The sequence below is a fragment of the Narcine bancroftii genome, chromosome 2 (genome assembly GCF_036971445.1).
Source record: "Narcine bancroftii isolate sNarBan1 chromosome 2, sNarBan1.hap1, whole genome shotgun sequence".
In the NCBI taxonomy this organism is placed as follows: domain Eukaryota; kingdom Metazoa; phylum Chordata; class Chondrichthyes; order Torpediniformes; family Narcinidae; genus Narcine; species Narcine bancroftii.
The window spans coordinates 356,205,550-356,232,527 of record NC_091470.1 but is presented as its reverse complement, the minus strand read 5'-3'; the positions used below and the strand labels follow the sequence as shown (position 1 = coordinate 356,232,527).

General features: G+C 41.0%; 1 protein-coding gene across 3 annotated transcripts in view; it reads left to right on the top strand.

The window, feature by feature from the left end:
* LOC138755782 (acetyl-coenzyme A synthetase, cytoplasmic-like) overlaps positions 1-26,978 on the top strand; it is a 164,178-nt gene that overhangs the window by 120,642 nt on the left and 16,558 nt on the right. For all 3 annotated transcript variants that reach the window (XM_069922386.1, XM_069922388.1, XM_069922385.1), the window contains 5 exons: positions 5,116-5,248; positions 16,840-16,896; positions 17,000-17,080; positions 21,154-21,262; positions 25,730-25,798. In XM_069922386.1, the coding sequence (XP_069778487.1) occupies positions 5,116-5,248; positions 16,840-16,896; positions 17,000-17,080; positions 21,154-21,262; positions 25,730-25,798 (449 nt within the window). The remainder of the gene's footprint in view (positions 1-5,115; positions 5,249-16,839; positions 16,897-16,999; positions 17,081-21,153; positions 21,263-25,729; positions 25,799-26,978) is intronic.

Below are 26,978 nucleotides of genomic sequence, written 5' to 3'. Positions count from 1 at the left end.
ATCTTATCCAGCCCTATCAATATTCAGTAGGTTTTAATTAGATTCCCCTCATCCCTCTAAACTCCAGCAAATACTGGCCCAGAATTGTCAAACACGACTCAGACATAAGCCCTCTCCCATCCCAAGATCATTCACGTAAACTTTCTCTGGACCTTCCCCTTACGCCAGCACATGGCTCTTTAAGTGCAGGGCCCAAAATGGCTCACAATACTCCAAATGTGGTCTGACCAAAGCCTTAAAAGCCTCAACATTACACCCTTGCTTTTATAGATTAATGCTCTTGAAATGATTGTGAACACTGCATTTGGGTTCCTTAATACTGATTCAATCTACAAGAATCCTGCACTAGGACTCCCAAGACCCTTTGGACCTCTGCTTTCAGAATTCTCTCCCCATTTAGAAGATAGACTACACCTTTATTTCTTCCACCTAAGTGCATGACCATGTGTGTGTTTCTATGCAGGGCCACCATCCTCTCCACACATCTCCCAGACCTTAAATCCATCGTTGACCACTATGGCTACATGTAATAATATAAGTAATAGGAATGAGTTGGCCATTCGGTCCATCAAGCCTGCTTCACCTTTCAAAAAGATCATGGCTGTGGGCTCTGCTCCACTTCCATGCTCATTACCTGTAACCCTTGATGCCCCTATTCTTCAAAAATCTTTCTGTGTCTCGAATTCATTCAATGAGGCAGCCTGTACTGCTTCCTTGGGCAGAGAATTCCACAGATTCATTCGTCTCAAGGAGAAATAGTTCCTCGTCAACTCTGTCTCGTCAACTCCTGCAAATTTTGAGACTATGTCCTTCACTTCTAGTCCCACCTGCCAGTGGAAATAACTTCACGGCTTCATTTTATCCTTTTGTAATTTTATATCTCTCCATAAGATCTCCCCTCATTCCAAATCCCAATGGCTCCTCAATCTCTCCTCAAAAGATACCCCTTTATTTCCCGAATCAACCTGGTAAACCTCTTCTGCATCAACACCAAAGCCAGGTAAAGCCTCACCAGTACTCCAGGTAAAGCCTCACCAGTACTCCAGGTAAAGCCTCACCAGTACTCCAGGTAAAGCCTCACCAGTACTCCAGGTAAAGCCTCACCAGTACTCCAGGTAAACCCTCACCAGTACTCCAGGTAAAGCCTCACCAGTACTCCAGGTAAAGCCTCACCAGTACTCCAGGTAAAGCCTCACCAGTATTCTGTACATTTATAGTAGAACCATCATTCTATTTGCCTTCTTGATTACCTCATGCACCTGCAAACTAACTTTATTATTCCTGCACCGGCACTCCCAGATTTCTCTGCACAACAGCAGTTTTTCACCATTTAACTGATCGACTGTTTTCCTTTCCAAAATGGAAGAACTCGCACGTACCAACATTATACTCCATTTGCCAGATCTTTGCCCACTCATTTAACTTATCTATTTCTCTGCAGAGTCTCTGTTTCCTCTGCACTATTTGCTCTTCCACTCAATCGAGAGTCATCAGCAAAGTGAGATATGCCACACTTGGTCCCCTCCTCCATACCATTTATGCTCCATCCTCAACATCCATTGGAGCGCTTTCATCCCTAACGTCGAAGTACTCGAGATGGCAGAGGTCGACAGCATCGAGTCCACGCTGCTGAAGATCCAGCTGCGCTGGATGGGTCACGTCTCCAGAATGGAGGACCATCGCCTTCCCAAGATCGTGTTATATGGCGAGCTCTCCACTGGCCACCGTGACAGAGGTGCACCAAAGAAAAGGTACAAGGACTGCCTAAAGAAATCTCTTGGTGCCTGCCACATTGACCACCGCCAGTGGGCTGATATCGCCTCAAACCGTGCATCTTGGCGCCTCACAGTTTGGCGGGCAGCAACCTCCTTTGAAGAAGACCGCAGAGCCCACCTCACTGACAAAAGGCAAAGGAGGAAAAACCCAACACCCAACCCCAACCAACCAATTTTCCCCTGCAGCCGCTGCAACCGTGTCTGCCTGTCCCGCATCGGACTTGTCAGCCACAAACGAGCCTGCAGCTGACGTGGACTTTTACCCCCTCCATAGATCTTCATCCGCGAAGCCAAGCCAAAGAAAAAGAAGAATATTGTGAACAGTTCTGGGTTGAGCACCAACCTCTGGGATACCCCAGAATCACCAATTGCCATCCAGAGAAACACCTATTTATCTCAGCTCTCTGACTTCGATTGGTGAACAAATTCTCAACCCTATCCTCAACCCTACCCATTCTTATCTCATGCAGAACACTTTAATGCGGCAACTTAACGAGCGGCTTCTGGAAGTCTAAGAATACACAAAAGTGATCAGTAGATCATTCAGCATCCATAGGAAGTTATATCACCATCGTTTCAGGCCTGAGCCCTTCATCAGAGTATGAGCAGAAAGTAGGCATGTACCTGAATAAAAAGAAGGGGGAGGAGGGAAGAAGGGGTAGGGGAAGGAGCACGGGCCAACAGACTGGAGGTCAGAGGTGGATATGGGTGGGAGGGCAGAAGAGGAAAAAAAGCTGAGAAGTGAGAGGGATGGGGGTGGGGAGCTGGAGAAAAGAAGAAAGAGATGGGGAAAGGGAGACAGGGGAGGGGCCCAGTGGAAACTGGAGAAGTCAATGTTAATGCCACCTGGTTGGAGAGTGCCCAGAGAGAATATTAGGTGGTGTTCCTCCAGTTTGCGAGTGGCTTCGGTTTGGCAGTGCACGAGTGTGGTGATACGACCACCAGCCTACTGCAGGGGGCGATCTCTCTACCTGTAGGAAGACCACCTAAGGGCTGACTCCACCTGGCTGGCTGTCAATCAGCCGACCCGAATATAGACCTGAGCCGGCCCCTCCTGAGCCAGTCACACGGGAGCCACTGAAGCATGAACTGACGTTCAGACTTTTACCCGAATAAAGCCTGTTGTACCGTCTTTGAGTTTTGTGCTTGCTCGCTGCTACCTCAGCGCACCACAACAAGGCCATGGACAGACATGTCAGTGTGGGACTGGGGCACGGAATTTAAATGGTTGGCCGCTGGTAACCATTTTGTAGTGGACAGAGCAGCACTTCTGTGTATTAATCTACAATCACAGCTTCCACAGAATTTCTTGTTTAACTACACCTGTCAGCTCCCCTCAATCTACTGAACTTGCTACATTCTCAAAGGATTCCAGTAAGTGAGTGAAACATGACAGATCATTCCTGAATCTATGCTGCGTCTGCCAAGTCCCAGCAAACATTCCTGTTCCTTAGTAAGGGTTCTAAAATTCAAATCTATGCTGATCCCATTTGTCCACTTTAGATCTATATCCTTCTACGCCTTGTACACCAGGTACCTGTCAAAATGCCCTTTCAATGATCTAATTGTTTCTACCGATACCATCTCCTCTCGCAGTTCATTCCATATAACTGACCTTCTTCTGTGTACTCCTCTGATTTTCTTTGTTTTTCACCCTAACCTTTGCCCTCTAGGTTTAGACCCCCTACCCACAGTAAAAGACCCTATTGCATCTATGCCCCTTCATAATTTTATACCCCTTTGCAAAGGCATCTTTTAAACTTATCCATTCCACTGAACTTAAATCCATTTGATCCAATATTGCCTTGTAACTGAAGCTCTTTATTCCTGGCAACATCAGCGAGAATCTCTCATGCACTCTTTCTAATGCTGAAGCAAACTTTGTGTAATGTGGTGTCCAGAATAGTACACAATACTCCAAGTGCATCCTATCTAATATTTTGTACACCTGCAAGATGACATCCCAACTCAGCCTATGAAGGCAAACGTGCTGAATGAGGTCTTCATTACTTTATATACCCATGTCCCTATTTTCAGGGAGCTACACTCAATGTTCCCTCTGTATATCAAAACTTCTGATATCCCTGCCATACACTCTAGATGTCCCAAAATGCATTACCTCTCACTTGTCTGAATGAAGTTCCCCCTGTCACCTCACCGTCCAGCGCACCCCCTGTTCTCGCTGCTGCCATCAGGAAAGAGCTACAGGGCCACAAGACTCGCACCACCAGGTTCAGGAACAGCTGCTACCCCTCCAATCATCAGACTCCTCAACGACAAACTCATTCAGGGACTCATTTAAGGATTCTTACTTGTTCAATTTATTGATTTTCTTTTTATTCTCTCTGAATTGCGCAGTCAGTTTGTTTACATTTATTATCTGTTTACAGTTTTTAAAATTTGTTTATATGTTTACGCTGTGTACATTTTACTTTTTGCACTACCAATTAATGGTAAATTCAGGCACGGCTGCAGGAGAAAGGAATCTCAAGGTTGTATGTGATGTGATGTATGTACACTGACGATAAATGTGAATCTGATCTGAAATATGCCCTTGACACCAATGGATCCAGTCAGAAAAGCACCTGTTGAGCATTACCCTATGTCTCCTCTCTCCAAATCAATTTTGGATCCAATTTGTTAAAACATCCTAAATGCCTAAACTTTTTGGACTATCCAACTGTTCAGCACTGTGAAAACCCTTTCTATGTACATCATCTATGTATTGTCCATGTATACCACGTCGATTGGTCTGTCCTCATCAATATTCCTTGTTCTCCCCCTCAAAAACTAAGCAGAATCAAGAGATTTCAGGTCCAGATGAAGTAAACTTTGCAAAAGTGCAGTTAATTGAAATGTTGTCATTCTGATTATAATTAACAAATGTTGATAATCTTAAATAATCTCCATATTTTTATATCAAGATCAATGTAACCAATTTAAAACAACTAGAAAATAAATATTTGCAATAAAATCTTTTTGTGATTAATATGTTTGAAAAACTCTGCCCCATTAAAATCCTTGTTGAAGTCAGGTTGGAAAGATATTGTAAAATGTGAATATGCTTCGAGGTTGGTTTCTGGAATTCTCTAATTTTGATGCTCAATACTTTCTTCCACTCTATTGCATGTATTTAAATAAAACTCATATGGGCAGTAAAACATTATCCCATCATTTGCATTTCACATTTAAGTGGACAATGTTAGCTGTGTCATGTTGGATTTCACTTTTTTGCTGAAGTAACATTGAAATTTAATCTAAATTGAAATTTTAGATGGCTTCTGTTATTTAAAAAATCTTAATTTCTGTCCTTGAAACAATTTTCTCTCAACTCTTTCAGGTTCAACCTCAAGTCTTTGAAGATCTTGGGCTGTGCTGGGGAACCCATTAATCCCGAAGCTTGGACATGGTATTATAACGTCATTGGAGACGGCCAATGTCCCATCATGGACACCTTTTGGCAGACTGAAACGGTAAACATTAAAGAATGATCCTCATAGATTTCTTGTAAGTGGAAAGGAGTCCAAGATGATTGCACTTCCCTTTTGTCCTAATTTAGCACGATTACCCCCTCAGAGGATGAAAATGGTTAGAGGTTTAGAAGCTTCAGGTTGAACCTAAACCATGGTGGCTCAGTGGTACAGCAGGTAGAGATGCTTTCTCAGTGTCAGAGACCCACGTTCAGTCCCCATCTCGGGTGCTGCTTATGTGGAGTTCACATGTTTTCCCCATGATGTGTGTTCTATTGTATGTATTTCATTCATATTTTACACAAAACCAAAGGGTTATAATTACATCAGACAACATATTTTTTCAAAAGGTTTGCATCCTGATAGATTATGATAGACAACATCAAGCTGAACACAAAGATAATTTCAGATTTGCTGTATCAGATTGGAAGATGGAGAAACATTAACTTTTATTGAATTTAGTATGTTTAATCACATAATGATGCTGACACATCGCATTAGTTCAACTGACCTAAAAATGTTTTGCCACTGATTTTCATTTGTACTCAACATCTGATGCCTTTCGTGTCAGTGTCCAGCATTGATAGATTCCCGTTGCCCTGATACCGCTTTTCCAAGGTCGCAATGTCCTGGTGAAACCTTTCCCCATGTACGACACTGTCTGCACCAAGATCAGGAGGGAAGACGTCCAAGTGTGAATGCAGGAAATGAATTTTCAACGGCATGTTTGCACTTCATGGTTTTGTACACTTTTTTTTCCCTTCCGCTTACTTAATTTTTTTATTATAATTTTTTATTTTTCATATTGTGAACCATATCAACCAAAATATATATATAAATGTTTCTCATTAAATATACACAGTGGCATTTTCTCTCTTTTTTACCCCCTACCCTCCCTCCCCCCCCTTCTCACCCCCCTCCAAAACAAATAAATATTTAACATATACAATACAATAAAACCATTAAACAATGTCATCACACAATGAAAAATAAACAAGAAAAACTTTTACACACTGGATCAAGTAGTTTTGTCTTCTTATCATTTTAAGGGGTGGAGGTCCGAGGCAAGCCCTCTCTGATGCTCTCAGTTCCATGTAAAAGTTCCATGTACGGTTCCAAAATTTGTTTAAATAATGTGACTTTATTTTTTAAATTATATGTTATTTTTTCCAATGGAATACATTTATTCATTTCCAAGTACCATTGCTGTATTCTCAGACTCTCCTCCATTTTCCAAGTTGACATTATACATTTTTTTGCTAGTGCTAAGGCTATCATAATGAATCTTTTTTGCACTTTATCCATTTTGAGGCCTAATTCGTTACTTCTTATATTGCTTAGAAGAAAGATCTCTGGATTTTTTGGCATGTTATTTTTTTTGATTTTATTTAATATCTGATTGAGATCTTCCCAAAACATTTTCACTTTCTCACGTGCCCAAATTGCATGTACTGTTGTTCCCATTTCCTTCTTACAGCGAAAACATCTATCTGATAATGTTGGATCCCATTCTTTTAACTTTTGGGGTGTGATATATATAACCTGTGTAACCAATTATACTGTATCATATGTAACCTTGTGTTTATTATATTCTTCATAGTTCCAGAACATAACTTTTCCCATGTTTCATTTTTTTATCTTTGTTTTCCCACTTTTGTTTGGGTTTATAGCTTATTTCATCATTTTCCTTACCTTGCAGCTTAATGTAAATGTTTGTTATAAATCTTTTTAATTATCATTGTGTCTGTAATCACATATTCAAAGCTGCTTCCTTCTGGTAATCTCAGTCTGTTTCCCCATTTATCCTTTAAATAAGCTTTCAGTTGATAATAAGCAAACATTGTACCATGAGTTATTCCATATTTGTTCTTCAACTGTTCAAATGTTAATAAATTACTTCCCAAAAAGCAATTTTCTATTATTTTGATTCCTTTTCTCTCCCATTCTCTAAAGGAAAAGTTAGCTATTGTAAAAGGGATTAGCGGATTTTGTGTCAATAACAATTTTGGTATTTGGTAATTTGTTTTTTTCCTTTCTAAGTGGATCTTCTTCCATATATTAAGTAAATGATGCAGTACTGGTGAGCTTTTATATTGCACCAACTTTTCATCCCACTTATAAAGTAGATGTTCCGGTACCTTCTACCCTATTTTATCTAGTTCTATCTTTTTTTTTTTTTTTTTTAAATTTTTTTATTTTTCACACCATAAATCACATTAGCCATGATATACACTATTTCTTTTCACACATATACAGTGACTTTTTCTCCCCCCCCCCTTTCCTCCCAAACCACCCCCCACCCCCCCCTCTCATCCATTTTAGGTATACAATCTAGGTTGCATTAATCCAGTCAGACAATGTTGTCATTCAACAAAATTACACCAGAAATTCTACTGAGTCCATTCTTTTCTTTCCTTCTCCTTCCATCAACTTAGGTAATGTTTGTCCCCGGTAGGTTTTCGCTATTGTATTTAATGTAAGGCTCCTATACTTGTTCGAATATTTCAATATTATTTCTTAACCAATATGTTATTTTTTCTAATGGAATACATTTATTCATTTAAATTTGGTAGTTTCTTCCTTTTAATTTGGTTATGTATTCCATTAATATTTAAAGACATATAGTTCAGCGTAGCCCTTTTATATTTTGTTTATCTTCTCTTTCCGTTTTTCCATCATTACCTTTCCTCCTTTTCCATTTCTGTTTTCTTATTTTCAACTCTTTATAAGACAACATTCCTACAACATCTAACATTTTCCTTATTCTCCTATTTCTATCTTATTTATCCCCAATCTCCCCTTCACCTCCTGAGTTGTCCTTTATCCCTTGTCGGACAACCACATCTCCCCTCTCCATTTGGATTTGCGAATCCACTCGCAAGCGTCAACTGATTGTGCAGTGACCGCTATTTCCCCCCACCCCGCCTCCCCCAGAAAAGATTTCACTTTTCATATGTCACAAAGGTCCCTCTTTTAATTCCCTCCTTATTCTCTCTATTCCATTACCTTCCCTTATTAATTCTTGTCTATACTATCTATATTTTCCTCTAAGTACAGATACATTCATGTATGCTCATTGTCTCTATTCACTCTTATACCTCTTTACCTGCATACATATCAATCGTGATCATTTTTACTCTCATTACCCGTCTTCATCCCTCAGTCTATTTTTGTCTTTACCCACATACATATCAGTCGTGATCATTTTAACTCTCATTACCCGTCTTCCTCCCTCAGTCTATTTTTGTAATTGTTCTGCAAATTTTCGTGCTTCTTCTGGATCCGAGAATAGTCTGTTTTGCTGTCCTGGAATAAATATTTTCAATACCGCTGGATGCTTTAGTATAAATTTATACCCTTTCTTCCATAAAATCGCCTTTGCTGTATTGAACTCTTTTCTCTTCTTTAGGAGTTCAAAACTTATATCTGGATAAATGAAGATTTTTTGCCCTTTATACTCCAGTGGTTTGTTGCCCTCTCTTACTTTTTCCATTGTCTTCTCCAGTACCTTTTCTCTTGTAGTATATCTTAGGAATTTTACTACAATAGATCTTGGTTTTTGTTGTGGTTGTGGTTTAGAGGCCAATACTCTATGTGCCCTTTCTATTTCCATTTCATGCTGTAGTTCTGGACATCCTAGGGTCTTAGGGATCCACTCTTTTATAAACTCCCTCATATTCTTGCCTTCTTCATCTTCCTTAAGGCCCACTATCTTTATGTTATTTCTTCTGTTATGGTTTTCCATTGTATCTATTTTTTGAGCTAGTAGTTCTTGTGTCTCTTTAGTTTTTTTATTAGATTTCTCCAATTTCTTTTTTAAGTCTTCTACCTCCATTTCTGCTGCTACTGCCCGCTCTTCCATCTTGTCCATTTTTTTTCCCATTTCTGTTAAGGTCATCTCCATTTTAATTATTTTCTCCTCTGTGTTGTTTATTCTTTTTCTTAAATCCTTAAATTCCTGTGTTTGCCATTCTTTAAATGACTCCATGTATCCTTTAATAAGAGCAAGTATATCCTTTACCTTGCCTATCTTTTCTTCTTCTATTTCACCATACTCTTCCTCTTCTTCTTCCTCTGGGTTGACCATCTGTTGTTTCTTTGTTGCCCTTTCCTCCTCTTCTATCTTGTTTCTATTGTCTTCTGTGGTCTCTTCTTGCTGCAGGTGTTCTGCAGCTGTCGTTGCCGGCTGTGGAGATCGACTCCCCAGCTGGTCCCCCCTCCCGTCGGTGTGTTTTTTTTCATTCGCATCGCGCATGCGCGAAGTTTCGCGCATGCGCGGTTGCGCACTTTTGTTCGGCTCTGCGAGCCATTTTTGTAGTCCATTATTTACCGACCTGAGGGAGCGGGTTTCTCTCTCCGCAGCGGGCCTCTTCGGACAGGTAAGGCCTTCACCTTTTTCCTCCTTTGTCTTCTCTTCCTCTCTTCTTACCGTTGCTTTCGACTTTTCTTTTTTTGTCGCCATCTTCTTTCCACCTTTATACTCACTTTTCTGTAACTTTTATTTCTGTGCCTTTGTGTTTTCTCTTGTTTTTCCCGACTTTTCTGGAGAGGGCTGGAGTTCACCGTCCGGCCACTACTCCATCACGTGACTCCTCCTTATCTAGTTCTATCTTAGTCCAGTCTGGTTTTTCCCTTGTCTGGTAAAAATCTGATAAATACCTTAATTGTGCTGCTCTATAATAATTTTTAAAGTTTGGTAACTGCAAACCACCTTGGTTGTACCTCTCTGTTAATTTATCTAGCTCTATCCTCGGTTTCCCCCCTTCCCACAAGAATTTCCTTATTATTCTCTTTAGTTCATTAAAGAATTTCTCTGTTAAGGGAATTGGCAACGATTGAAATAAGTATTGTATCCTTGGGAAGACATTCATTTTAATGCAATTTACCCTGCCTATCAACGTTAGCGGTAATTCTTTCCAATGTTCTAAGTCTTCCTGCAATTTCTTTATTAGTGGCTGATAATTTAGTTTGTACAGGTGGCTTAAGTTATTATCTAACCTGATCCCTAGGTATCGGATTGCTTGTGTTTGCCATTTAAATGGTGATTCTTTTTTAAATTCTGTATAATCCACGTTATTCATTGGCATCACTTCACTTTTATTTGCATTGATCTCGTACCTCGATATTTCTCCACACTCCTTCAATTTTTATGTAATTCTTTTATTGATATTTCTGGTTCTGTTAAGTATACTATGACATCACCTGCAAATAGACTGATTTTATATTCCTCCTTTAGTTTTATCCCTTTTATTTTATTTTCTGATCTTATCAGTTCTGCCAATGGTTCTATTGCTAAGCCCAACAATGAGGGGGATAATGGAGATCCCTGCCTAGTTGACCTACTTAATTTAAATTGGTTCGATACATACCCATTTACTGTTACCTTCGCCAATGGTCCATTATATAATGCTTTAATCCAATTTAATATATTTTTCTGGTAGATTGATTCTCTGTAATACTTTAAATAAATAATTCCATTCTACTTCGTCAACGGCTTTTTCTGCGTCTAAAGCAACAGCACTGTTGTCTTCTTATTTCCTTGAACTGCATGAATTAGATTAATAAGTTTACAGACATTATCCGCTGTTCGTCTTTTCTTAATAAATCCAGTTTGATCTTGTTTTACTATTTTTGGTACATAGTCGGCCAATCTGTTTGCTAATAATTTTGCTATTATCTTATAATCTGAATTAACTAGAGATATTGGTCTATATGATGCTAGTGTTAATGGAGCCTTCCCCGTCTTTGGTATTACTGTAATTATTGCTGTCTTTCATAAATCTGGCAAGTTTTGTGTTTCTTCTATCTGGTTCATTACTTCCAGGAGAGAAGGAATTAATAACTCTTTAAATGTTTTATAGAATTCTATTGGGAATCCATCCTCTCCAAGTGTTTTATTGTTCGGCAGCTTTTTTAATATATCCTGCACTTCCTCTATTTCAAATGGTTTTATCAGTTTATTTTGTTCCTCTTCTTGCAATTTCGGCAGTTCAATTTTAGCTAAAAACTCTTCTATTTTATCATCTTTCCCTTTGTTCTCAGTTTGGTATAATTGTTCATAAAATTCCTTAAAGTTTTTATTAATCTCTGTTGGATTATATGTAATTTGTTTGTCCTTTTTCCTTGATGTCAATACAATCTTTTAGCTTGTTCTGTTTTAAGTTGCCAGGCTAATATTTTATGTGTTTTTTCTCCCAGTATGTAATACTTTTACTTTATTCTCATTATGTTCTTCTCCACTTTGTATGTTTGTAATGTTTCGTCTTTTATATTTTATCCGCCAATTCTCTCCTTTTCATTATATCATCCCTTTTTTCTAGTTCCTTTTCTGTACTTACTATCTCCCTTTCCAACTGCTCTATTTCCTGATTGTAGTCCTTTTTTTATCTTAGTTACATAACTTATTATCTGCCCTCTAATGAAGGCTTTCATTGGGTCTCATAATATAAATTTGTCTTTCACTGATTCCATATTTATTTCAAAGTACATTTTAATTTGGCATTCAATAAATTCTCTAAATTCCTGTCTTTTAAGTAGCATGGAGTTTAACCTCCATCTATATGCTCTTGGTGGGATGTCCTCCGGTTCTATTGCTAATAACAGGCGTGAATTATCAGATAGAAATCTAGCTTTATATTCATTTTTCCTAACTCTCCCTTGAATATGGGCTGACAACAAAAACATATCAATCCTTGAGTATGTTTTATGCCTACTTGAATAATATGAGTATTCCTTTTCCCTTGGGTGCTTCCTGCATTGATTTAACCATAAATTTGGCCACTTTATTCTTTTTACTTGTCTTTGGTCCAGTTTTATCCAACATTGGATCCAAATTAAGGTTAAAATCCCCTCCTATCAATATATTTCCTCATGTATCTACAATCTTCAAAAAAACGTCCTGCATAAACTTTTGATCCTCCTCGTTAGGTGCATATATATTGAGCAAATTCCAAAATTCTGAATATATCTGACACTTTATCATTACATACCTCCCTGCTGGATCTATTATTTCTTCCTCTATTTTGATTGGTACATTTTTATTAATTAATATAGCTACACCTCTGCTTTTGAATTATGTGATGTTGCCGCTACGTGCCCTACCCAATCTCTCTTTAATTTATTATGTTCCACTTCAGTTAGATGTGTTTCCTGCACAAATGCTATATCTGTTTTTTTCTTTTTTCAGTAAATTTAATAGCCTCTTCCTTTTAATTTGGTTGTGTATTCCATTAATGTTTATAGTCATATAGTTCAACGTGGCCATCTCATATCCTGTTTACCCCTCATTTCTGCTTCCTCACCACCATTTTCCCTATTTTCATCTCTCAGTTTTCCCTTTTTGAACTCAATGTATGACAACACATTTAAAACATAAAATACTCCAAGAACTCCCATATCCAATATTACCTTAACCCCAAATCCCCCCCCACTCTGAGTTGCCCCTTATCCCTTGCCGGGCAACCACAACTCCCCTCTCCATTTGGATTGAGAACCTGCTCGCAAGCATCAACTGATTTTGCAGTGACGGTTATTCTCTCCCCCCAACCCCCCCAGAAAACACTTTTTTTTAACACATATAACAAAGTTCTCCCTTTTCTCCCCCTTCCTTCCTTCCCTTCTCTTTCCCTTCTTTAGTTCTTTACATATACATTGTTTTTACATCTTTACATATACTTTATCACCATTCTTCATTCTTATTACATTTCTTCATCTCTCCTTCTGTCCTGCAAGCATTCTGCAAATTCTCATGCTTCCTCCGGATCCGAGAACAGTCTGTTTTGCTCCCCGGGGATAAATATTTTAAGCACAGCTGGATGTGTTAACATGAATTTATAACCTTTTTTCCATAGGATTGATTTTGATGCATTAAACTCCTTCCTATTTTTTAAGAGTTCAAAACTTATGTCTGGGTAAAAAAATATTTTTTGACCCTTGTATTCCAATGGTTTATTGTCTTCTCTAATTTTATTCCTTGCCCACTCCAGTATATTTTCTCTTGTCGTATATCTCAAAAATTTTACTAAAATGGATCTTGGTTTTTGATGTGTCTGTGGTTTCGGAGCTAGTGATCTGTGTGCCCTTTCTATTTCCATTTCTTCCTGCATTTCTGTCGTTCCCAGGACTTTCGTGATCTATTCTTTTATAAATTATTTCATATTTGTGCCTTCTTCATCTTCCTTTAGGCCCACTAGTTTTATGTTGTTTCGCCTACTATAATTTTCCAACATATCAATTTTCTGAGCTAACAACTCTAGTGACTCTAACATTTTTATCACTTTCTTCCAATTTTCCTATTAAGTCATTTATTTCCATTTCTACATCCGTTTCTCGTTCTTGCACATTTTCTACTCTTTTCCCTATTTCTGTCATGACCAGTTCTAATCTTTGCATTTTATCTTCTGCTCTTTTCATTTTTATTTTAATTGCACTAAATTCTAATGACAACCATTCTTTTAATGCTCTCATTTGTTCTTCAAAAAAAAGCTTTATCCATATTCTGTCCATCTGTTTTACCTTCTATTTCTCTGTGAAGATCTTCGTCTTCTTCTTCCTCTTCTTCTGTGTCTGTACCTGTGCTTGTTCTTCTTCTCTTCTTTGTATCTGTGTCTCATCTGATTTTCCTGACAAGTTTCTTGTCTCACTTTGTCGGTCCTCTTCTTGCTGGGCCTCTTGCTGTTGGTCCTCTCCTTCTGAGCTGCTCATCTGTCGAGCCTCCTGCTGCTGCTCCACTTGCCGTTCACCCCGTCGACTTTCTTTCTCACTTGGCACTCACTCCCTCTTCTTCCGCTTTCCTCATTTTCCAACTGAGAGCCCTGGTGTTGGGCATCCCTCAGCTGGTCGCGCTGTGGTTGCCCGCTCCTTGGCTGAGCTCCCCTCCTGTCGGTGTTTTCCTTTACCTTAGATTGCGCACTGCTCATGCGCGACTCCTCGTGCATGCGCAGTTGCTCACTTTTGTTTGGCTCAGAGAGCCATTTTTGCAGTCCACCAGTTGGGGGGGTCGCGACTCCACAGGGCCAACACCAACCTTGGAGATCGGGCGCTCTTCACCACCACGGCTCCCTGTTCCTTTGTGCAGGTAAGGCCTTCTCCTTTCTTTTCTGGTGTCTTTTCTTTTTTATCCCCATTGTTTTTACTTTTTCCTTCTTAGGTGCCACCTTCTTTTTCTTCTCTGCAACTTTATCTTTTATTTCTTATATTTTATATTTATTTAACTTTGTCTTTTCTTGACTTTTTTTCTTCTTTTCTGGAGAGGGCTGGTTTTACCCTACCGGCCACTACTCTATCACGTGACTCCTCTGGTTTTGTATGCTTGAAGTGGACTTAAAATATGACAGGGAATCATAAAAATAGGTTGTATCTAAAAGAAATGGTATGTCAAAGGAAAATGTTGAGGTCATTTACGTGATCAGCAGCCCAAAATCTATAAAATGCACCCAAAAGTGTTCAGGAAGCCAAATCGTCATTGTCCAGTGTTAGCTTTAGTGACTTTGTTATTTGAGAACAACCTGTCCTTGCCTTTTATCCCAAAGTGGCAGATGGCAGATTTGTAACCATGACAAACCCACAATTTCTCGCATCTTAGTCATAGAGTTTTGCAGTACAGCAACAGGCCCTTCTGCCCAACATGTCCATGCTGACCAACTTGTCTACCTAAGCCAGTTATGAAGGGCAAGTGCAGCAGTGCAGGGTAACACCAGCACCTCCATGCTCCCCACCAAGGTGCCCCCGGTTCTTCCTTTCAAATATATCACTGGAAGTCCACAACACCATGGAAGCACCTTCACTAGAAAGACTGCAGCTGATGAAGAGGGCAATTAAGGTAAATTAAGGATAAACAATAAAGACAGGCCTATCCAACATCTTCAGGCTCCGAAAATAAATTAGGAAGTCATTACATATTCACCCTGTTAAGTTTATTTCTCTCCTTCTGTCTCGACACTTAAAGGCTGATAAGGATTCACCTTCTTCTCTAGTTGCCATTCTGATGCTGAAGGTGCTTGTGATCAGGGAAGTATTTTCCTTTCCAATTGATTCAGCTTCCTAACTTCCAAACTACAGAATCAAAATTTATTGTCACGAACATGTCACAAAATACGTTGTTTTGCGGTAGCGAAACAGAGCAAATATTGCTATAAAATACATTTCAAATATAAATAGTGCAACAAAATAGCATAAAATAAGGTAGTGTCTGTGGTTCATTATCCATTCAGGAATCTGATGGCTGAGGGGAAGAAGCTGTCCTTGTGTTGCTGAGTGCTCGTCTTCAGGCTCCTGTACCTTTTTCCTGATTGTAGTTTTGTGAAGATGGTGGGGGCCCTTAAGGATAGAGACTGCTTTCTTAAGACACCGCCTCTTATAGATAACCTTTATGGAGTGAAGACTGGCGTCTGTGATGTCGCTGCCCAATTTAACAACCCTCTGGAGTATTTTCCTGTGCATCTCTATACCAGACAGTGAAGTAACCCAACAGAATGCTCTTCATGGTACACCTGTAGAAATTTTTGAGAGTCTTTGGTGACATACATCTCCTATAGTAGCTCAATCATTATTAGGTATTTAGCATGAGAAGAAAGGTGGGTGCCAACTCAGTCCACTCTTCCTACCAGATCATCAGTCACCTGCCACTCAGGATGAGATCACTAGACTACGTAGTCCAGGTTCGCATGTATACGCAGGGGAGAGCCGAGACGTTGCCGTCTAGCCGCTTTCAGGTGGCCAGAATACCTGACTGGAAAGCTGCCTATTCTACCCCAATGCAGCTGTCGGGTGGCCACCTGAAAATGGAGAACCTGGCCCTGGGGAGCACTTACCTAACCCTCCTCGGGTAGGTATATTCTCTTGCTCGGAGCATTCCCCGTTGCACCTGAACGCAGCCTTGCAAGACACAATTCTTCTAAAATATTTAATATCCTATTAAATATTGTTTCACTCGCCATCAGGTAGGTAACAATTTAACAACAGCGCCTTACGTTTAATGTCGCAAAGCGTTTATTCGGTTTTGAAAAAAACTACTTTGGGGCATTAGATTACATAACCAAAAACTCAGTACATTGCTTCCAAAACTCAGAACCTTGACAGCTGAAGGTAGGGCTGCCAAAGTTGGCACAATTAAATGCTGACATAAATAAGAGGTCAAAATTAAAGGTCTGAAGATATCTCAAAAGAGATACAGGGCTTGGAGAGGGGAAGAGAACGTATCAGTGACTACGGCCACTGTCCACAGGAGCTGCGTTCGCTCGGACGCGGCTCTCCTTCAGCCGGTATGTTCAGGTGACAGAAAGGCGCCTTCTCCGTGGCCACCTGAACGTCTCTCCTGCACTCCCCCAGCTGCGTCTACCAGCGCATTATCTGCGTCTGAGCACCTGAAAGTGGCTATTTGGACAGTGTATAAGATGACCCCTGGTTTGGGGGTGACATTTTAAAGTTTTAAGCCTCTCTTTTATGCCGGCATTTACTGTATTCTAATCTGTAGTGTTCCAATCTGTAATGTTGAAGAACATTTCTAACTTGTCTATGCAGACCATTCAGCTCATCAACCCTGCTCAGCTAGTTCATGTGTGTGCTAAAAATACATGTCCTGTTTGTGTGCACAGGGTGGTCCAATGATTACACCATTGCCGGCTGCTATCCCACTGAAACCAGGATCTGCTGTAAGTTTTACACCTGATGAATTGTTGTTTTTTTTTTGAGTTGTATCTTTTCCAACCTATTTCTATTAATTAGTGCTTTCACATGTCCCACCCAATCCTACAGACATTTCCTTTCTTTGGAGTCCTCCCTGCCATTCTGAACGAACATGGCGAAGAGTTGCAGGGAGAAGCTGAAGGATACTTGGTAAGTGGTTGCTGGCATTCATTTCAAGAGGATTAGAATATACTGTAAGAGCAGGGAAGTGATGTTGTGACTTTATAAGGCACTGGTGAGACCTCACTTGGAGTATGGTGAGCAGTTTTGGACTCCTCATTTATTTCAGAAACAATGTGCTGACGTTGGAGAGGGTCAGAGAAGGTTCACAAGGATGATTCTGGGAATGAAAGGGTTATCATGTGAGGAACACTTGACGGCTCTTGGCCTGTATTCCTTGGAATTTAGGAGAATGAAGGGAGGAGGGATCTCACTGAAGCATTTCAAATGTTGAAAGACATCGACTGAGTAGATGTAGAAGGCTTGTTTCCCATGGTAGGAGAGTCTAGGACAAGAGGGCACAACTTCAGGCTGAAGGGCGACCATTTAGGACAGAGATGAGGAGAAATTTCTTCAGCCAGGGGGTGGTGAATCTGTGGAATTTGTTGCCACAGGCGGTTGTGGAGGGCAAGTCATTGGGTATATTTGAGGCAGAGATTGATAGGCTTTTGATTAGCCAAGGCATCAAAGGTTATAGGGAGAAGGCCAGGCAGTGGGGCTGAGTGGGAAAATGGATCTTCTCATGATTGAATGGTGGGGGAGACTTGATGGGCTGAATAGTCCATTTCTGCTCTTATGCCTTATGGAATTGGTGCAGTTCACTCTTAACTTATGAATTGGTAAATATCTCATTCGACAAGTTCATGCCTGTAGGTGAGATAGAGCGTACTACAGCCTCAGCCTGTTAAAGGAGCCGACTGTGGTTTATCTTAAAATATATGAATAAAATGTAAACCTTTACTGGGTAATTTGCTTTTAAAATATGGTGGTAGCATCACTCCACTGGTCAGTAGTAAGTGCCAGACTTGGGGTAGTCTAATACAGTGAGCAAAGCTCAAAATCGACTTTGCAAGTGATAATTCTGAGGGTTGTCTTATACAAGAATTGTCTTGTACATTGACATTATGGTATTTGGTATTTGTTTGGTTGTTACAGTTTGCTGCCAGTTCTTCTCCGTGAGATTACAATTTACTCTTGCAAAAATGTTTCAGTGTTGCAAGCTGAACAATAATTCATTGCTTAGAAATTGGGTTGAGATGTTTCTGAGAGGTTGGATAAGACTCAGTCTAGAAGCAATTATTTCATGCTGGAATATTTTTCTTCTTTTCTGAGTATGTATTAGAGGGATTTGAAAAAAAAATCATGACACAGCATGGTAGAAGGCCCTTCCGGCCCATGAAACCCTTGTCTCCCAATTAACCCACCAATCCTCTACATTTTTGGATGGTGGGAGGAAACTAGAGCACCTGGAGGAATCCCACATAGATCATGAGGAGACAGCGCTTGATTGAACCTGGTTCTCTGGCACTGTAATGCTGTTGTGCCAACCGCCCCACTAGCTGTTCTGCCCATGTACTTTGAACAATTCTTAATTGGTGTTCCATTTAGAATACAGTGAAATAAATGTCAGCTGATACATCTAGCATCTGAGATGATTCAAAGTGATTGAAAGTACTAAAATGTTATCTAGTGTTAAATTTGGATTTGGTCTGCAAGATGAATCACAGGTTGCCAGGGATACGACCAGCCAAATGTTCTTCCATTGAAAATAATAGCATTGAGCAGTACTTCCCTGAACACCATGCAATGAAAGTTGGCATTCATAATGTGATGAGAGTGGAAGGAGTGAGTATTCTTTCTTGATTAAAATGGGTTTTGATTACATCTGGACAATGAGGAGAGATTTGATAGAGGTGTACAAAATAATAAAGGGTATTGATAGAGTAAATGCAAGCAGGATTTTTCTACTGAGGTTGGGTGAGACAATAATGAGAGGGCATGGGTTAAGCGTGAAAGGTGAAACGTTTAAGGGTGAACTTCTACTCAGAAGGTGGTATGTGCGTGGAACAAGCTGCCAGCTGAAGTGGTGAATGCGGACTCCATTTCAACAGTTAAGAAAAAGTTGGATAGTATGTGGATGGGAGGGGTATGGAGGGCAATGTGACTAGGCAGGAAAATAGATCGGCACGAGCTAGATGGTTTCTCGGCTGTCGTGTTCTATGGTGCCGGTGTTACTATCTGAAGGAACAACAAGTACTGAAAGGAAAACACTGGTGCAATTTTAGGTTAATGGGACGAGAGTTGGAAGTGCTTGTTTACCAGAGTATGTCTGTCCCAAATTAAATCCAAAATGCAGATCATCCCCTCTAAAACTGAACCCTTAGGTGGGGGAGAAACAGCTGGAGCCTTTGGAAAAGCACCTCAATAAAGCATCAATTTCATGAAGGGAGGAAGAGTGGAGGAGAGGGAAGGGGGCAAATTAGTGGAAGGAAGGACACAGGGACTGCTCCTTCCTTCTAGTACTTCACATTTTGTTTAGCTAGTCCAGAAGATTAAGTTGCATGCGATCCACGATTATGCTGTCACCAAGTAGGCAATCTGATTAGCATGTTTGCAAATGATATGAAGTTGTGGTTGGTGAGAGAAGGTTGTCAGATGACCCAGCGGGATATAGATCAGTGGAAACTTGGGCAGAGAGGTGACAGATGGAAGTTCATCTGGGCATTTTGGAAGGTGAAATGTAAGGGGAAAGTATGCAGTGAATTGCCAAATGATGAGGATCGTTGATGTACAGAGGAGATGGTATGATTAGTGGTTTACAATGTTGCCAGGTTTACTCTATATTTATAGCAGTAAGAAGGTGAGCTTAAGATAAATGGGATATATTTAGCGCCTTTCCTGGTATCCTCTGCTTCACCAATAATGGAAATAGTGACTGTTGGTAATTTATGAAGGATATAGCACTCAGCAAGATCCCACAAAGCTCAGTGCTCGAGGGCAACAGTGTTGGAAGTGTTGTCCTTCAGGTGAGCCATTACGCTGAGGCTCAACCTATTGGCTGACATGGATGTTGGCACTCAGTGGGAAAAGTGAAGATGATCCGGGAAATTACATTTTAAGATTCGAACCTACAGCACGATGACAGGTCATGAGCCTGCGCTGCGCAATTATATTTATGTGACTACTTAACCTACTAACCCCATTGGAGGAAACCCACGATGACACAGGGAGAAGGTATGAACTTCTTGCAGACCATGCCAGATTTGGACCCGAGTCACTGGTGCCAACCGCTACTCTATCCCTGCCATCCCAAAGTATTTACCCCTCAGTCCAGATCTCTGGTCTTTATTTTTAGTGATCTAATATTTGTGTTTTCGAGTCAGCATGGAGGCTTGAACCTTCTTGAATGCTGATATGATCAATGGTGTGAAACACTGAAGTCTTCAGATGATGTGATTGTAGTAAAAGCACACAGAAATATTGGAGGAACACAGCCAGTCTTGCAGTGTCCATAGATATATGACTGATGTTTTAATTTGGACATACAGCATTTTAACAGGCCCTTTCAGCCTGCAAGCCTATGGCTTCCAATTCCACCCAATCAACTTACAACCTCTGTATGTTCTGAAGGGTGGAGGAAACTGGAGTGCCCGGAGGAAATCCACACAGACACAGGGAGAATGTACAAATCCTTACATACAGTGCTGGATTTGAACCCTGGTCACTGGTGCTGTAACAGCATTGAGCTAAGCACTATACTAACAGAGCTGCTCCACTACACTAACCACGCCCTTCTTGAAAGGCTCAGGCCCGAAATGTTGTATATACTGGTATATCTTTACCTCCTATGGATGCTGCGAGACCGGCTGAGTTTCTCCTGCATTTCTGTGTGTTTTTATAAATGTGATCAATGGTGTATGGAGATAATTGCACATGACTTGTGTGATAAACCATTATTATTGTATAATTGTCTGGCCAGGAACACCTATTGGCCAGTTGTACCTGTGGCCCCTTCCCACAGGCTCCTACATAAAGGTGGTTGTTCCACAGCCTCCTGCAGCTCAGTGCAGGACAACCAAACAGTATGGATGTGCTTGTGTTCTTAAGTGAATAAAAGCCTATTGGCTTCTCTACAATAGCCTTTCAAGTAATTGATGGTGCATCAACTTGTCCTCAGGTGCTGTGTGGATATTATTTTCCTGGTGATTTTATCCTGCTTTCAGGTCTTCAAGCAGCCTTGGCCATCTATACTGCGCACAATATATGGAGATGATGAACGTTTCGAGATGACTTACTTCAAACAGTTCCCAGGATTTTACCTGACTGGAGATCGTAAACCATTATTATTGCATTTAATTACTTTTTTTTTAGGGTGATATTGATCGATTTGACCTTCTGTTGAGTGATTCCTGGGGATCAGTTAGGGCAGTGGGGTTTGTGTAATAATGTTACAGTGCCAGCGACCCTTGTTTGAATCCAGCGCTGTCTTTAAGGAGTTTGTACCTCCTCCCTGTGTCTGCTTGGGTTTCCTCTGGGTGCTCTGGTTTCCTCCCACTGTTCAAAAACGTTCTGGGGGTTGTAGGTGTAATTGGGCGGCACGGGCTCGTGGGTCAGAAGGGCCTGTTACAGTTACTGTTATGTCTATATTTCAAGCTCTTATCATCAAAGCAGCCTTGGAATATGTTTAGAAGAAAAGTGTGATTCCTTATTTAAAGAATCTCTCTGAAAGAGATGGGAGTCAATTTATGTAACAGCATTGAAGAGGGTGATAGAGATACATCAAATAATAAGAGTTGATTACTTAATTATTGAATAACTTACTTAGGATTCACAGGTCTGAGCCACACATGAGATTGATTTTCAGTGATTTATTTTCTCTCTCTCTCTGAGAGTGGTGAGTTGCCAACTACTCTTGACTGTCTCAGGACAACTGAACCAGTTCAAGGCTGGGGAACAGATTACATCAAATTGAATAGAAGCATCCAAACAATGATAATTTTTTGAAAAAGTGCTTAAAAACACTCAGAAGGTCATGCATTGTCCATGAAAGAGAGGAAAAACAAAGTTGGAACCCCTTTCATATTTAATAAATTATATTTGATCTGAAGCATTAACCCTAAGCCCTTTAAAAGAAAAAAAAGTGAATGTAAAGACAGAGATTCTCCATCTTTACATCGCTGCACTTACTTCCATAAAAAGTCCGAAGGTGGAATGAGTTCTCGAATTCGCTCCATCTTCCATCCGCCTAGTGGGGTACACTGAGAGGTGGAGTTAAGTTGCTCCACCTCCTGCATAAAAGGATGGCCGCTGAAAGCAGCTCCAAACAGGAAGGCAAGATGATTGATGACACGCTGACAGCCCCGTTGCCCCTCTGCGCTACCACAGAGTGGCCGGTGGAGCTGTCAGGCTGTGCTCGCTCGCTCTGCCCCGCTCCCTCAGGCAGTGGGGTGGGGAGGTTGTCGCAGGGCGGCTGTGACTGTGTTACACATCCTTTCCCGTTTGACCTGAAAAGCCGGCGCGCTGCTCTGGGCTACATAAAAAGACTACGCTATCTGCTTTTCCCATCCTCTGCATAAAAGGCAAATTTGCCTTTTTATTTAAACTTGAGCAGGCGATAACGTGGCTTTTGTACATTAAAAAACCCCGACAGTGTCTTTCCACAGATGCTGTCTGACCTGCTAAGTGTTTCCATCATTTTTTTTCATTGCAGATTTCCAGTTTTGTCATTATCAGTAGTCCACTGAAAAGGAACAATTCTGAAGGGGAGGTTCTAGTTCTTCTCATTGATAGATGAGCCCAATTTTCCACAGTGTGGAGAACGCAGAGAAAGGGAGAAAATGACACGAAGGACCGGTTGCAGAAAGAATCACTGAGGGTTTAGGAGGCTGTTCGAGGGATCTCAAGCAGATAACCAGAGAGGGCAGATAGTGAGGAGTATTAGGTCAGGCAGATGACAGGGTAAGGGTCTTGTAATTGATGGAGATGTGAGTTGGACAATTGATGGGATCCAGAGTAGGCTGGATAATGTTGGAGGCTCTCCCTTGAGTGGGCACTGAAGTGTGGAGCAAAAATACAAGGTGATAGAGGGCACCAACTAGTGGAAAGTGGACGTTTCCAATTCTATAATTGCCACCCAGTTGTGGTGGAGCCTAAATGATTCTGAGCGAGCCCTTTCATTTACGGCCCTCTTCAATGTTCTCATGGGCTTCATGTTCATGTTTAGTAGAATTTTGTACCGGTGTGAACATCCTAGCTCATCTTCTCACAGAACTGCTGGCTTGCAGTGTTTGACTTCAACCTGGAAGTACCCCTCTGGATCCAAAAACTTGTGCAGCCTCGGCACAAAAAAGTCGAACTGTTAATACTTGTTGAACAAGAAGGCCTGCCGATGCTGTGATTGAATGCAATACACAAATGTGCTGGAGAAAACTCAGCAGGTCATGCAGCATCCTACGGACCTGCTGAGTTTCTCCAACACATTTGTGCATTTAACTGTTGATATTTACATGGTCGGTGTTATCTTCTGGACTGGACTCGAGTATCTGGTTTTGAGGTATGAGGAACTTTTCAGACTGAAGAGACCAGCTCGGGGTATACTTTCCAGATTTTTATCCCTCGGTTGCTTCTCTCCAGGAAACGTAATAACTGTTTGGGGAAGATACAATCTAGGGCAAATAAAACTGAAGCAAATAAAGGTAAATTAATCCGCCACGTACAGGTCCTGTCCACTAACCAGTGAAGGCGGTTTCACACTGGCACCATATCGACATCGCTAAATGCACTCCCTATGATTATTATAATTTTAAATTATTATAATAACCAAAGATCTTCCATCAATATATGTCGTCCGTGTATAGTAAAATTCCGAATATAAAATTAAACAACAATTACTTAAAAATGCATTCGCCTATTTATCACTGTTTCTCGCGGAACCCTAGGGTTCTGGAGACATCGGTTGAGAAACACTGATCTATGCACTAATGTAGGCTTGATTGGATAGCCTGTCTTTCATTTTTTGGTTCATTTCTTTTGTTAAAAAAATCTTAAATAAATGATACCAGTGAAGGTCACTGCTGCAGTTGTTGGGGAACCCCCCTCCCCAAGCTGTTCGCTAATGACCTTGTTGCCCACACTACTCTCTGAGTGGTCCAATGTTGCAGTGAAAAAACACCCTGTAGACCAGCCATTCTCAAAGCTCTGCTCCTCTTAGGACTCTACTGAAAGTTTATGGGTCCTTTTCCTTGTGAAGCAGTCAAGTTTAGTTGGTTTCTTTCCTACTGACTACACACAAAAATACAAAAAAAATTGTTACATGAGGTGAAAAGAAAATGAGACCTTTACTTAAGTGTGCTGTGGCCCCAAGGGGGTCTGTAAGGCCCCTGTTGAGAATAGACTATGATAGGTCAAGGACAACCAGTGTCTTTTACAATGCAGCACAGTAGAAGCTGATTCTGGCCATTGAAACCCGTGCTGCCCAATTACATCCAATTAACCTTCCATCCCCATACATTTTGGAAGGTGGGAAGAAAGAAGAGCACCCGGAGAAAATCCACTCAGATCATGGGGAGAATGTACAAACCCGGGTTCGAATCTGGCGCTGTAATAGCTTTGCACTAACTGCAACTACACAGAGCAGACTGTACCTAAAACTTAAGAACTAACAAGGGAGAGGCAGAGCACTGCAGGCAAAAGTGCTGGAGTTTAAGGTAGTCAACGTTTCAGGCCTGAGTCAGGAGGCAGGAAGAACAGTTTTTTTCATAAAATAAAGGGGGAGGGGAACAAGGGAAAGGCAGAGCGAAGGCTTGATTTTAAATGCTGTCACTGTTTCAGCCTCAATATGCAGTTACTATTTTGACAGACACAAGCTCTTTGTGCAGCTGAGGGACAAGAGAGACAGAGTAGTTGATCCGTACCAGATGAGGTGGTGTCGTTGGACACAATGATTATGCTAAAGAAGTATTTAGAAAGGCACTTAAACAGGCAAGGCAAAGATAAGGTCTTAATGGGTCCAGACAGGATGAGTGTAGGTGAAGGGCCTGTTTCCATGCCGTGCAACTCTGTGACTCCACAGCAGCGGTTCCCAAACTTTTTCTTTCCACTCACATACCCCTTTAAGTAATCCTATGCCATTGGTGCTCTGTGATTAGTAAGGAATTACTTAAGGAGGTATGGGAGTGGGGAGAAAAGGTTGAGAACCACTGCTCTAGACCCAATTGTTACTGAACTACTTTGCTTGAGAAAAGTTGTCATTGGCCCCATTTCCTTTGGAGTTATGAGACTGTGCACATAACGAGTCAATTAGGTACGATAAAACAATGGTTTTCAAACTTTTTCTTTCCACCCATATACCACCTTACTAAGCAATCCCTTACTAATCACAGAGAACCTCTGGCATAGGGACTACTTAAAAGTGGTATGTGAGTGGAAAGAAAAAGGTTGGGAACCACTGCTCTATGGGAAGCAGGTGTCTTTCTGAAGCTTGGCTGAGTCTTAAAGTTGTATTTAACCATCTTTGAGCCAAAATCAAACAGCTGGGTTGAGGCACATCAGTGGGCAAAAATGAACTGCCGATGATTTGGGTCAGGAGCCTTTCTCCAGATGGCTTCCTTTTCTCCCATCGATGCTGCTCGATATGTTGAGTTCCACCAGCAGCTTGTTTATTTACTCCAGATTCCAGCATCTGCTGCCTTTAAATATGCACGCTCTATTGTTCCACAGCTGGTTGGTTTATGTTTGAGGATGATAAATCATTTTCTTTTCCAGTCAGATGAATTTCTCACAGAGAGCTTTGTTGTGCAGGTTGCAGGCGAGATGGAGATGGCTATTACTGGATCACTGGAAGGATTGACGATATGCTAAATGTCTCAGGTAGACACTCTATCACCCATCTCACTTATCTGCTCATCCACGCACATTGAAACAAAAACAGTCTAGTGAGCTTCCTGAACGACCTGCCTTTAAGTGTGAGGCAAAAATATGTTTTTTTCAGTAGGTTTCTGGTGTGTCTGTTTGAGTCTCTGCATATAAACATTAAAAAAAAACTCACATCATTCCTTTAGGACATTCAAGCCTTTCATAACCATTGACTTTTGATTTAGTCACTGTTCTATTGGCTTGCGCCATTATAGAACATAGAGCATTACCGTAGAGTATAGCCCCTTCAGCCCACGATGCTGTGCCAGGCTATGTAAACCTGCTACACAACAAACTAATCATTCCCTACCTCACACCCACCTCTCTTTTTTTCTTACATCCATGTACCTAACTTCTTTTGAATGTCCCTATTGTACCAGCCTCCACCACCACTACCAGGCATGCATTCCAGTAAAAATATTAGTAACATGATAATGACCAGATAATTCCATTTAGTCAACCATGGAACATTACATCACAGAAACAGGCCCCTTGGCCTTTCTAGTCTATGTCAAAGTATTATTTTACCTCGTCCCACTGACCTGCACCCAGTCCATAGCCCTCCACCTCTGTGATGCACGGCTACAGCAGGAAGCAGACACAAAACTCGAGAAAGACTGTTCAACAGGCTTTATTCAGTTAAAAGTCTCTGCTACACTGGTAGCTGTACTGGTGACTTCCGAGTGACTGGCTCAAGAGAGGCCGGCTCAGGATTATATCCTGGGTAGTTGATTGACAGCCGGCCGGGTGGAGTTTAGTCTATTCAGGTCGGCTGATTGACAGCCGGCCAGGTGTGGTCTGTCCTCCAGTTACCTTCCTGCAGGTACAGAGATCGCCCCCTGCAGTAGGCTAGTGGTGTATCACCTTAACCTCTCCCATCCATGTACCTATTCAAATTTTTCTTAAATGTTAAAATTGGGCCTGTGACCTTCGAGGGCCAAGTATCAGCCAGACATGGGAGATCTCTTCTGCTCCCTGAAGTAATAGAGATTTTTTAATGACCACTAGGAGGACAAATGAGGCTGTTGGTTTAATTTGTCGTGAAATATGTGACCCCTCCAACAGTGCTGAACTCCTTCAGTGCTCTCCACTTGACCTGGGTTAATGCAACTTCAGCAACTCTTGAGAAACTAGA